General features: G+C 34.3%; 1 protein-coding gene across 7 annotated transcripts in view; it reads left to right on the top strand.

The window, feature by feature from the left end:
- The window catches only part of HDAC9 (histone deacetylase 9), a 1,013,994-nt gene that overhangs the window by 948,402 nt on the left and 52,022 nt on the right, over positions 1 to 13,570 (top strand). For all 7 annotated transcript variants that reach the window (XM_053609475.1, XM_053609477.1, XM_053609481.1 and 4 more), the window contains one exon: positions 4,229 to 4,362. In XM_053609475.1, coding sequence (XP_053465450.1) covers positions 4,229 to 4,362 — 134 coding nt within the window. The remainder of the gene's footprint in view (positions 1 to 4,228; positions 4,363 to 13,570) is intronic.

Here is a 13,570-nt window from a genome sequence, read left to right as displayed (position 1 = left end):
AAACATTGTGAGTGTCATACAAATGAGGGCAGATGAAATCATGTCTTATCTAAGTTAGAAAGAATAATACAAGAAGTTAAAATTTGGTAATAATGTAAACATTAAAAACAAGTGATGAAAATAGAGAGACAGAAAGGACCAGGGGTTAAGGGGCCAAGAGGAGGGATGCATAGGTCACTGGGGCAGCAAACTATTCTGTGGGATGCTATAAGGTTAAATTCCTGACATTTTGCATTTATCAAAATCCACAAAATTGCACAATGCACAGTGTGAATCCTAGCCATGGACTTTAGTTAACAATAATGTTGGCTTATCACTTGTAACAAATATACTATACTAAGGCAAGATGTTAACAAGAAAAGGAGGAGGTGAACTTTCTGCTCTATTTGTCTGTAAACCCCAAACTGCTCCAAAAGTAAAATCTATTAATTAGAAAACATTTAATTGATTTTAAAATTAAATGCTTATTCCATATGACTTCATAAAGTATATAAAAATGAAGTGTCATAATGAAGCAATGTTCATATTTATTTTAATTTAGCCTATCTTTTTGATAATAGTCTCTAAAATTTGACAGGTTGGATGCAATGTTAAATTTTTTTCAATGTTGAATAAGAAACATTGAAAAACATGAGAGATTGCATACCCTTAAATACTCCTGCATGAAAGTATTTAAAAATTATCTTAAAAATGACCCTTTTAAATTTATGATTGACTTCTAAAAAGACAGAAAAAGGAGGGTGAATCCTGAAGCTATTGGCTACGTTGAGGGGTATCTATTCCAAAATCTTCAGTCAGTCAGAATTTGAACGTTAATAGTCTACAGCATGTTGGAAAAGAGAGTCGAAGTCCTGGGCTGATGAAGGAAAAATAATTTAATTGAAGACCAAAATAAAGAAAGGAATGAAAAGTGGCCAACGCTAAGGAAAAAGAGAAAAGGAAGTGGTGTCGAAGAAGATAACAAATGTATCTTAGCTACTGCTGCAAATAGAGCTAATTTCAGAGGAAAAGAAAGAAATTGAATGAAAGACAAAGAAAAGGGAAAAAATAGTTTCTTCACATGAGAATTTGTACTGAAGTTTTGGGGGTCCATATTTGGAATACACGTGTAAATAACAACGATAAAACCTACAGCCAGGGGCTGCACCTGTGGCTCAAAGAATAGGGCGCCGGCCCCATATACCGGGGGTGGTGGGTTCAAGCCCGGCCCCGGCCAAAACTGTAAAAAAAAAAAAAAAAAAAAAACCTACAGCCAGTCCTGCAATCTAAGAATTTAAAATTGATCCTACAAGTAGTGCTCCAGATACCTACAGAGGCAAACAAATTCACATTTGACTTGGGCTTTTCGAAGATAAATATCATATTCAACCCAGTGTCTTAGTCAGTTGAAGCTGCTGTAACAAAGAATCTTAGACTGATGACTTAAAAACAACAGAAATGTATTTCTCACCCTTCTGAGCACTGTAAGTCTGAGGTAAGAGTGCCAGAACGGTTAGGTTCTGGTGAGGGCCACTGGATTACAGACTCCAAGTTTCATCTTTTCTACACTCTTATATGTCAAAAAGAAGGCTAGTGGAATCTTTGGGGTCTTTTTTAAGGGCATTAATTCCATTCACAAGGACTCCCAAAACTCCTTGCCCCAAAACTTAGCTCCTAAATTTATAACATTGGGGCTGAGAAAGTCAACATATGATCACTGGTGGCCAGAAATAGTCCATTGCACCAATCGTCAAAAATTTTTCAAAAATGTCTCAAAATACAGTAATAGTAATGATAATAGTAAAAAGACAGCAGAATTAAGGCACTATAAGCATGAATCAGCAGAAATGACAGAACAAACTAAACCAAAAGATTTTAAATATCAAATACACACTATAAAAGAATTATGCTTAAAGAAATAAAATGAAATAATACAACTGTGAGCTGTTAAGAAGCTGTAAAAATGGCCAAGAAGTTATGAAATATAACCAAATAGAAATTTTAGAATTAGGGTGGCACCTGTGGCTCAAAGGGGTAGGGCTCTGGTCCCATATGCCAGAGGTGGTGGGTTCAAACCCAACCCTGGCCAAAACCCACAAATAAATAAATGAATAAATAAAAATAAAAATAAGAAAAAAAAGAAATTTTAGAATTAATACAATCACTGAGATGAAAATATCAATAAAGGTATTAAATAGTAGATCAGACGCATCTGACAAGGGAAAGTCTGGAAGATATGTCTGAATCAAAAATACACATAATACAGGTCAGAAAGTGATATGGAAAATATGAAAGATAATTGAAAAGAGATTGAGTAGACACTGAGTGATAATGCCCACATACATTTGATTGGAGTTCCAAAATAAGACAATAGAGAAAATAAATAATTTTATTTCAGAGTATTTAAACACTTAAGCAACAACAAAAAAAATTCCTAGAAAAATATAACTCAGAAAGGTATAGAAAGCAGCAGTAATTCCATAATCACTGAAAAATTCAGCCAATATGTTTCTCAAAGAGAAAACAAGATCCACTGGTTTTGCAGGAAAGTTCTACACCAAAAATTTTAGGCTCAGATAATACAAAAAGAGAGTCTCAACCACATCAAAATTCACTGTGGTCATTACAGGAATGGAATATTACAGATTTACCCCCTTCATGAACATAAGTGAAAAAATCCTAAACAAAGCACTAGCAGAAGAAATCCAGGTGTGTATTAAAGAGGCAATACAACACAGTGGAGCTTATTTTACTCCATAAATGTAATGATGTCTAAATATTACAAGTATTCATTAATATAACTTATAATATTATGAAATGATAGGGAAAACCCATCTGTATAGAAAATAATTATATTAAGTTGTACATGTATTTATAATTTTTTTTTAAAAACTCTGTTTAAATTAGAAATAGAAAGATCCCTCCTTACATTGAATGAAACCAAAATAAGATGCCATTATTCTACCACCCACTTGGTAAATCATAGCAAATGTTGGCAAGGATGTGACTAAACTATAACTCCTATATATATACTGCATCTGAGAGTGTGGGCTGGTAATAGCTCTTTGGAAATAATCTGGTATTATTTAGCAAATTTTAAGACTCAACAATTCCATTCTATTCCTACATATGTGTCCCAGAAGACCAGCAGAAGAATGTGCATGGCAACACTGTACAACAAAAAACTGGAACTCTTTACTGATAAGAACATAAAATATTTTGCAATAGGAGAAAAACAAAAATAAATAAATAAATAAATAACTGGTAAATAAATCCTATAGCTACAAAATGATCTACTAGACAGCAAAGAACTACAGCCATAGGCATTGGCGGAGATGAGCTAACACAACACCTGAAGAGAGCAAGTTGCAAAAACCTTTGTGTAAAGTTCAAAATCAAGCAAATTATACAAAGGAAATAGATGCAATTATAAAAATAACTCAGGATTTTGATTTCCCACAGAAAGAAGGAGGGAGAAAAGCGTTGCTAATGTAATTTTCTTTAAGTTGGAGGGTAAGCAAGCAGATATTTTAAGCAGGTATTATATCAGTAGATTTTATACCATATATGGAACCCACTTATATTTTTGTATTTATCAAAGATTTCATAGTAAAAGAATAACTATAAAAATCTAATGTGATAGTTAAAGAATTCTGAGAGTAGGGTGCCAGCCCCATATACCGAGTGTGGGGGTTCAAACTCAGCCCCGGCTGAACTGCAACCAAAAAATAACCAGGCATTGTGGCGGGCACCTGTAATCCCAGCTGCTCGGGAGGCTGAGGCAGGAGAATCGTGGAAGCCCAAGAGCTAGAGGTTGCTGTGAGTCCTGTGACATCATGGCACTCTACTGAAGGCGGTAAAGTGAGACTCTGTCTCTACCAAAAAAAAAAAGAAAAAAAAAAAAAAGAATTCCATGCAGTATTTAGAAAACTTCCTTTTGATAAAGGAGAGGCAAAAGATGGAGAGAGGAAGTATATGATAAGCAAATGGGCTAGTTTATCCTTAGTACATTGGTTAAATAATATTGCAGTCTTTCATCCAGATACATACAGAATGTGTTACGAAAGGCGGCACTTTGCCCTGGTGAAGAGCCAGATTACCTTGTGCAGTTCTTGATTGTGAGTCCAAAATGAGTTAGTACATAGGAAGTACTAAGAAAGGACTTGCCTGGAGTAAATAATCAATATTAGATTCTGTGATCAATACCTCTTGATTTAATACATTGAAACATTCTTTTGTATTGTGGTAGGCTTTGGTCATTTGACGAAGCAATTGATGTCATTGGCTGATGGACGTGTGGTATTGGCTTTGGAAGGAGGACATGATCTCACAGCCATCTGCGATGCATCAGAAGCCTGTGTAAATGCCCTTCTAGGAAATGAGGTAAAAGAAAAAAGTCAAAGTGTAGAAGAATGGGGTAAAAGAACAGGGATATATGCATGCACATCTTAAAAGTCTTAAATTTTCTGTATGCTCTTACCATTAAGAAACAAGGGACACTTTAGATAAGAGAAGTTACCACTTTCTCATGTTATATGCAGAACAGTTTCCCAGGTGTAGAGTCCGCATAGTGCTCCCTTCAATCAGGTTAATCACAGAGCTCAAAAATGAGTAAAGTCAACCCTTGGGAAGAGGAATGTTTTGTCTACTGACCCAACCAAGGAGTGTTGAAACATTGAATACAAAATAAAACTAAAAACTATATATATAAATATATATAAAACTATATATATTTTTTCTTTTCCCTCTGAAATTTCCTGGAGGATTATGTTAGTTCAGGGAAAAGAAGCTTTTAAAAAATTGATAAACAATTTTGGTCACCATTTAAATATTCGGTATGCTGAGAGATAGATATTGTTTCCATCTTACGAATGGTGATAATGAGTTTCAAAAGATTGAGAAATCTATCCGAAATCATAAAGCCAGAACTTCTTTCAATATTTGAACTTGAATCTAAATTGCATCATATTTTTGTGATCAATCTACAGTCAGAAGCAATTGCTATGAGGTTCACGTCCAGATCATGGCAACTTTTCAGACCAATTAGCCACAATGGAGCAAATATTCCCAAGATTATATATATTTATTAATGTTATCAAATCACTTATTTTTCATAGTAAATGTATGGTATTGTTGTGATTGTCATAAATTTTTTGCTTTCTTTTGTAAACTTGAAATATTACTTTGCTTATGAAATTAGTATATATAAAATCCTTTTAAAATCTTATTTGTATCATTTTCTAATAGTAATGAATCCCTTTGTAGTATTTATATGAAAAAGTACCATTTTTTGCACATCAAATACATAACTTTTATTGTCATCTTATCTTACAAACCTATAGAACTTCAACATGACTACTTTTTCCTAATTATTGAAGTAAATGTATACATTTTGAATTTGAAGAAAAAATGAGAGACAAAACTTAATCACTGCCTATTTACTCTGTTTTATAATTTTAGATAGAAAAATAATTCAAAGGATACAATTATCTAATGATCAGTGTCAACAAAATATTGATATTCAGATCATGCAATATTCCAAGGGCTTTGAATTTTCTAAACTGTTAGAGTCTTTCTCAGATTCCTATGAACCAATAATGTCAACAGAATGTTGGGTAGGTTTTTTTGTGGCAATAAAGGAGTACAAGATAAAAATGATTTTTTTTTTTTATCAGTTAATGTCAGGCTGCTCTTTTTGCCCACCAAGTAATAGTGTATAGTTGCCTATATTCTGAAATCACTTATTTGCTTTTAAATGTAGAAACATTTGAGAGAAGCAGACTGGCTTTTAATATTTGCATTATAAAGGCTTACACCAGATGTGCAGCAAATCAGAGTAGGTTGTGGACTGTGTGGCTCCACGGATGGCTGACCTGCCCAGAAAGAAATGTTACCGGCTGCAAAAGCCAACTACTTTTTCCACTATGTGGAAGGAAATTACGGCTTTCACTGGTTTTCTTTGAACATGCCCATTCAAATAAGCTTGTGTCACTCTGCAGTTTTAATCTCTGCTCTTGGCTCTGTTCTTCCAAGGGAGCATTTCCAGTGAGGATGGAGTAATCTCTCCTATGACCTCTTTCTTTAAGAGATGACTAAGTTTAAGAATATATACATATTGTTCTTAATTTATTTCAGTTTACTAAAAAGCAAAAGGTGTGACATTTGTACCTTTCTTCCTCAGTCTGTCCTTTTAATTGGCAAGTCTAGGATCATTTAGTGCTTTTTCTAAAAATTGAATAGACTGTTTTCTTAAAGCAATCAGTGACGTGAGAAGGATGTCACCTCATTTCAAGTTTCAGATGTGCCCTTTTTCTCTACGTTTCTAGGAAGACCAGGCCTGAGATACAAGAAGGGATGAAAGTTTCACTGGCTAATCTTAAACTTGCCCATGTGTGTGTATAGATTATAAACAATTCTATTATAGCATGTGATTACCGAAATGATTCTGTTTGACTATATTGGCAACAAATTGGCTTTATCTAGATGTCATAGTGAATCTGATTTAGTTATTATACTGCCCTAAGTACCATCTTTTACCTCTTGATTGGCTGTCTTCCACTGAGTAAGTACTACCTAAAATTTATTCACCATAAACAAAGGGAAGCTTAAATAATGTATGTGTCACTTTTTTCCATTAAGCTTTTGTGAGGACATAAGAATATAGATTTCTCACAAGATATTTTAAGAATATCGAATGATTTGGGTATATTGAACTTTTGAAAGGTAAATTGTGTAGTGTTAGGTCTATCCATACACAGAGGAACAAAGCAGAGAGAAAGAAAGCCTTTTTAAAGTGAAAAATAGAAGAAAAATACAAGCATGTTGTACATTATAATTCATTCGTAAAAAGGAAATGAAAATATAATACTTGAAACAACTCAAGCAACAAAGAGTTCTTCTCACTTTCATTGACAATATAATTTATAATCCAAAGCCTGGTTTTCTGTATTTTTTTTCCAGGTCAGAAGTCATCATGACCACATTGAAGTTTTAAATTTCATTCCTTTAGAAAAAATAATACATAAAGCATATTGCATGTACCTCAGCCATTTAAAAAATGCTTGTATATGCAGTTTTCACAATAGCTTTATGTGGTCAGCTCTAGGAAAGAAAATAAAAAAGGACATCTTTCAGATACCAATTATTGCAATTTCAAATCCCAATTTCTCTCCAAATGTTCTTTTTTCAAGTTCTATTCATTAATAGAGCAATTATAACTTATTATCTGGGATTTCACTTTCACAAATAACAAAATGGCGTAAAGCTTGTGCTTAAACTATTGGCAGAACTAACTTTGGTTTCTCAACACTGAACATGCAATTGAACTCAAATTAGAAAGGTCAAGAAGGACCTTTTTAAGGGACTCTGCTCTTTGTCAGATGTATTTATTCATGTGCAGAGGATTAGAATTCATAAACATTTTGCCAGTTTTTTGAATGCTATTTCTTTCCTTTGTTGTTCTTGGCCAGGACATGTCGATACAGCAGAATGCTGCTTCTTATGGCTCATTATCAGCAAATAATATGCACATAACCCAAAGGAATTATAAAATCAGCAGGAACTATTGGCTGTGCGTCTGTGTGGACATGCAGTTGGGTACCAAAAACCCTTGATTTTTTAAGACATTTTTAAGTTATTGTGCCCCGAACAGGCATTTTCTTCCTTTCAAATATCTTTATCCTGAAAATGATCTACTTACCAAAACATCTCTGAACTATTCTTTTGAGAAATATGTACAAGGTCAGTCAAAATAATATACTATTGGATTAAAATTAATTTGAGCATGGTACAGGAAATTCCTAGAGGCAACTGATTTTAAAGACATACCAGAAGTCCATTTTTTTCTTTTTCTTGGCAAAGTCTAAAACTTAGATTTATCAGTCCAATCAATATATGATGAATATTTTTGAACTTCTTCAATGAAACGGAAATACTCGCTTAGGAGTTACAAGAAATTGAAGTGAATATCCAAATTGGAAGAATCATCAGGACGCTTAGCAAGGCATTAGGGATACTTATGTGAGCAGACACATGGTTTTTAGAATTACTAATAGAAACATCTGTGAAGTTCACAGAGAATCTGATTTTGGTAATCTGTATTTGAGCTAGTTGGCAAACTGTCACAGTTGCTTTAAGGCCAAATTTGCCTACCGTTATGCAAAGCCAATTAGTGGCACCCTGGGTTGCTTCCTCTGAAAGGATTTTTCCCAAGAGGTGAGAAAAGCTTTAAGCAGTTGCCATTCCTGTGGAATCTAAAACAAAAACATTGAAAATCTTCAAGCCTGTAAGAGAAAGAAGAGGAGATAAAGGAGTAGAAGCCTTGGGTAGTGATTCGAGAACACGCAAGACCACCATTAAAAGACCACCTGTCAAAACAAAATAAATAATGATTTTAAGCTTGTTAGAGGAAAAGAAATTGTCATAGGCCTGGAAGCTGTTGAGATGATGCTACAGGCTCTAGTACTGAAATTTTAGCCCGTGCGTACACTTGGAGTGAATAATGTATTTGGATGGCCATCGTTTTTTTTGAAGTGGGCTTTCTGATTTCTTTTTTCTTCCCCCGCCTCCCCTCTCCACCTCTCCCCTCTTACTCTACCTTTCTCCCTCCACCTCCCCTTCCCTTCGCTTCCTTTTGTCCCTCTTTCTCTCTCTCTCTCCTTTCCTTTCTTCCTCCCCCCTTCCTTTTTAATAACTGCCGTCTCCTGTTGAGTATGCTCAGCTGCTTTCATTTGATTTGGATTTCACAAACAGTGGCTAAACTTAGTGATTGTGTTTGTTGATAATCTTTTAAAGATGACGTTTTTCTCTAAAGCTGCTGAAAAAGTCTCTTGAATTGACTTTAGTTAAGTGTTGACAACCACCTGTGAGGTGAACCCTTGAGATACTGTTGTCCAAGTTGCTCACAGGGGTTTGTTTGCGTTGGATTTTGAGTGGGAAAGTTGTTTTCCCATCTTTTTCATCCTTTAGATTATGTATGACTGAGATTTAGTCCGTTGGGGAATGGGTGTGAATCTGGGAAAGCTTACAAGCTCCTAAATAGTTGTGATTCATGAGTAGAGGAAGGGGAATTGAATATAGTGGCAATGGATGATATGCCAGAATAATATTTTTCCATGGTCTTCTTTTAGACTTCAAAGCCTCTCCACAACTGGAGACAATGTATGGATAATCTAAAGAGAGGAAAACTGTTTTGGAAAAATGCTTTCTAGTGCAGCTATGGCCTATGATGTTGCATTTCTTGTATTCAAAATGCATGGCCAAAGTGATAGTGGATTTTTTTTGTTTCTTTATCTGCTTCACTAAATGTCAAATGAAAAGTGGCAGTTGCTTGGGTAATTCAAAACTCCAATACACATATCTTCTGTATTGTTTTTCTTTAGGTTTTTCAAGAAGTGTTATGTGGGCCAGGAGCCTGGACATGTCATAGATCATATTTACCAAGAAAGAAATCACTTCTGTGAGAAAGCAAATGCATTATGACATTTATTTTTCTATCTATTCATTAAATAGTCTTTGTGGGGCCTCTATTTTGTGCCCCAAAGTTCTAATACAAGTAAAAGTAAAATAATCAAAGCACTTTGGGAATGTAACATAGGCCCATTTGTTTTTAACTATAGTAATAGAGGAGCATTTCAAGAGAGGAAGTAACATTTAATCTTGGCCTGGACATAATAATGAGACTTGGACAGCTAATATCTAAGCTCATCACTCAGTAGAAGAGCATGGATAGATATGAAGATTTCTCAGAGTGGTGGATGGCTCTGTTTGGATTTATTTGTTTTGTTTTTGGTACGGAAGAGGCTGTGTTGAGTGGAATAAAGGTATATAATGAGGATGGAATGGAATATGAGCAGAAACAGAATATCATAAGAAATGAGATTTTCTGTGAAAAATACAGAAGCTTTGAACAGATGCTTCCCACAATTTGAGGTAAAACAACAATAAAGACAACAACAAAACAGCGTATGAATTTTTAGAGATGGCAGAAACTAATAGAAGAAAACAAGAATTATCAATGAAAAAAGTTACATTCTATCAGCAATAAGCTGGAAACAGGTCTAAACGGCTTTTGAAAACTATTTCTGTGCGTTTTTACTCAAATCTGAGGTTAATGACATCACATTGGGAGATTGACTACACCATGGTAGGTAGGAGTGTATACACCACGGAAATAAGCAAATGCTACAAATCAGAGCTACTTCTCGGACAGTTAGATGTCAACGCCTACCACCATGCTAATGATACCTGATGTGCAACCGACTTAGTAGAAACCTCAATTTTTGTAAAAGAGTATTGTATGAAATCTCTTTATTAAAACAAAATAAAGTAAGGAAAATGTTTAAAAACATAAAAAATGAGCAGAGTAAAGGTAGAGGAAATAAAAAAGCAAATGAAGGAAAGAACAAGCAACAAAAAATGGAACACGAGCGCTCACGGAGTTTAAATTCTGAAAATGAAAATGAAAGGAAAATGAAAATGAAACAACAGGGCTTACATAAGTTTCAGAAACAAGGACAGGTAAAAAAGATTTTGGGCCTGTATGTGAACTAAGCCTTCTTTATAACAATCGATATCCAAACTATGGACACTATATTGGAAGCACTTAACAATCTTCCTTTCAGTGTTATCAAACCTTCAGAGTGACACAGAGTTTTCAACACGTAGTATTTTCATACCTACTATCTGATTGTTTTTCTCATTTTATTGTGTATCTGTAGTCTTACTCCAAAGATCAAACTTACAGATACCTGAATTATCCAACATCCAACATTTGCTATTGCTCTTTCCGCTAGGCCGCTAGGCCTCTTTCTGTTCATTATCAGCTTTATCTTTAAATATCTACCTGATTCTTGCCATGGGTGTTTATAGCCATCATTATGTGTAACTTTCCATAGTTTAGTGTCATGGAAATGATAGGATATTATTTGAAATTTTTAGTCAGCTGAGATACTTCCTCATCGTCTTCCTTCTCTCATTCATTGGCTGATACATCATGTAACCTATGTTTCTCCAAGCCATGATAGCTTTGGATAAACAATTAATATAACAGTAACCACAGTAATAATCTCAGAGTCTATTACACTAGGCCCTCTTTTTGTATTTAAGGAATTGTGTTAGTATCCATGTGAAGTGAGTGATGGTGACTGTTCCCTTTTTCTCTTCTGTTACTCTCATAAGAGTTACTAGACATATATCATTACTGCTGACCAGCAATGTTTCTTTATTGCTGAGTTGCCACTCTTCATCACTGACATGTAAGTAGAATCAGGCAGACCCAATCTGAATAATCTCAATGATCTGTCAGTGTAGTTACTCAATTGGCAATAGAATCCACCCTGATTTTGATTTTTCTTCCCTAATCTGTTTGGTTAAACATTTTAGTGATTTCAAACACAAAGAAGAGGTTATTTTGAGAATGACTCATGAATCACAAGATGGCTAAAATTATAACCAGATTTACTTATGCAATCAAATTAAACATATACAACTAATTGCAGACATCTTTAAAATAATTATTTAAATAAGGGTTGAATTTTAACCACCAATCTCTCTTCCTTAGGGAATTGATAATAGTTCATCAGCATGGAAGGTCAGGTCTCTATCACAATCTCTTTGCTTGTCCTCCTAATCATCATATTCTTCCAAACTTCCACAATATCTTTGATCCTGACAACTAAACCTTTTCTGCATTTTGTCTAAGTCACTTTGCATATTGCAGGGGGACATTCAGCTTCAAAGAATATAACTAGCTCTTGCTGCAAAACTTTGTTTCTTAGAGGCACCATAATACAGTGGAAAGAACATGGACTTGGGATACAGATTTGTTTCCCTAATTCTCTTATGTTAGGGAGCTTATTCACTTATTAATTTTCCTTTCAGGTTTTTAATTCCTTTTAACTTTTTAATATTGCAAAATGTAATACACAGAAAACTGTATAAAACATGAATGTACAACTCAGTGAATTAACCTTTTCTTTTTTCTGAAAGTAAACAATTTTGTGATTTTAAACACTATATTTTCATTTACCTGTTTTTAAACTTTATATACAAAAACTCATATCATATATATTTCTTTGTATCTAGTTTTGTTCAGCATTATGTTTGTGAGATTTACCCATGCTGTTCATCTTTATTATTACATAGCACTCCACTACATAAAAATAAGTTTTAGGAAAGTGCCATGGTTTCTTTACATATTCTACTTTGGATGGATAAAGGGAATCTTTCCAATTTGGAGGCTATTATCGTACAATGCTGTAATGGGCATTTTATTTGTGTTTCTTGGAGCATTTATACATACATTTTTGTTGTATATATTTCTGAATCCTGAAATATGCATGCATTTAATTTTTGTAGATGACACTGTTGTCTATAGTGGTTGTTACAGTCTGTACTCCTGCCAGTAGCACTAGACTATTTCCATTGTTCCATATTCTTTCAGCACTTGATATGGTTAATCTTTTAAAATGTTAGCCGTTGTCTTGGCTGTGTAGTAGTATGTCATAGTTTTGATTTGCCAGAACACTAATGAGGTAAAGCAGTTCTTCACCTATTTATTGATCAAGTGTATGCAGCATTTTTGATTTTTATTGTTGTTCTTTTTTATTTTGGGGGGTTCATTGAGCATACAAAGATTTGGGTTACACTGATTACATTTATTAGGTAAAGTACCTCTTGTACTTGTGTCCCTCCTCCAAGAGGTGTGCCATGCAACGTAATCCCCATCCCCCTTCCTCCGCCCCTCCCATCTCCCTCAATCCCCTGCCCCCCACCTTGAATTCATTGTAGTTTTTCTCTTATGAAGGTATATATTAGGTCATCTACTGGCTTCGTATAAGAATTAAATACCTTGGATTCTTGCTTCTCCATTCTTGTAATACTTTACTAAGGAGAATTTCTTCCAACTCAATTCAGGTTAATACAAAAGATGTAAAGTCTCCATCTTTTTAAGGGCCGAGTAGTATTCCCTGGTATACATACACCACAGCTTGTTAATCCATTCCTGGATTGGTGGGCATTTAGGTTGTTTCCACATTTTGGTGATTGTAAATTGAGCTGCAATAAATAGTCTAGTGCAAATGTCCTTATGATAAATATATGCACCATTTTTGAAGTACCGATTCAGGTCTTTGTCTGTCTTCATATTATCTTTTACTAATTTGAGCTATTTTTTATTGATGCTAGTGTTTTCGTGTATTGAAATATCTTTTCGTGCTTTTAACAGTGGCTTTAGATAATTAAAAGTAACATTTTAATGTAGTACAATTTATCAATATTTTCTCTTATCATTGTTTTTTGCAGGAGTGTCCAACCTTTTTATTTTTCTATGCCCACAGGAAGAATAAGAGTTGTCCTGTACCGCAGATTAAGTATACAAACACTAAAAAAGCTGGTTTGCATAAAAAAGCTTTATTTTTGACTTAAACATTTAGATGTGCAGTTTATCTGGAGTTAAATTTGTATTTGAGCTAGAGGTCAAGTTGGTGTTTTGTTTGAATGTGACTATGCAGTTGACCACTTACTGAAGAGACCATTCATTCCTTCTGGCTTGGTAGGGTTAACTTTTTTCCATATTTATATGGATATTTTA

This window comes from Nycticebus coucang, chromosome 11 (assembly GCF_027406575.1).
Source record: "Nycticebus coucang isolate mNycCou1 chromosome 11, mNycCou1.pri, whole genome shotgun sequence".
Classification (NCBI taxonomy): domain Eukaryota; kingdom Metazoa; phylum Chordata; class Mammalia; order Primates; family Lorisidae; genus Nycticebus; species Nycticebus coucang.
Note: the sequence above shows the minus strand (reverse complement) of the source record. Positions and strands in the feature narration are given on the sequence as shown.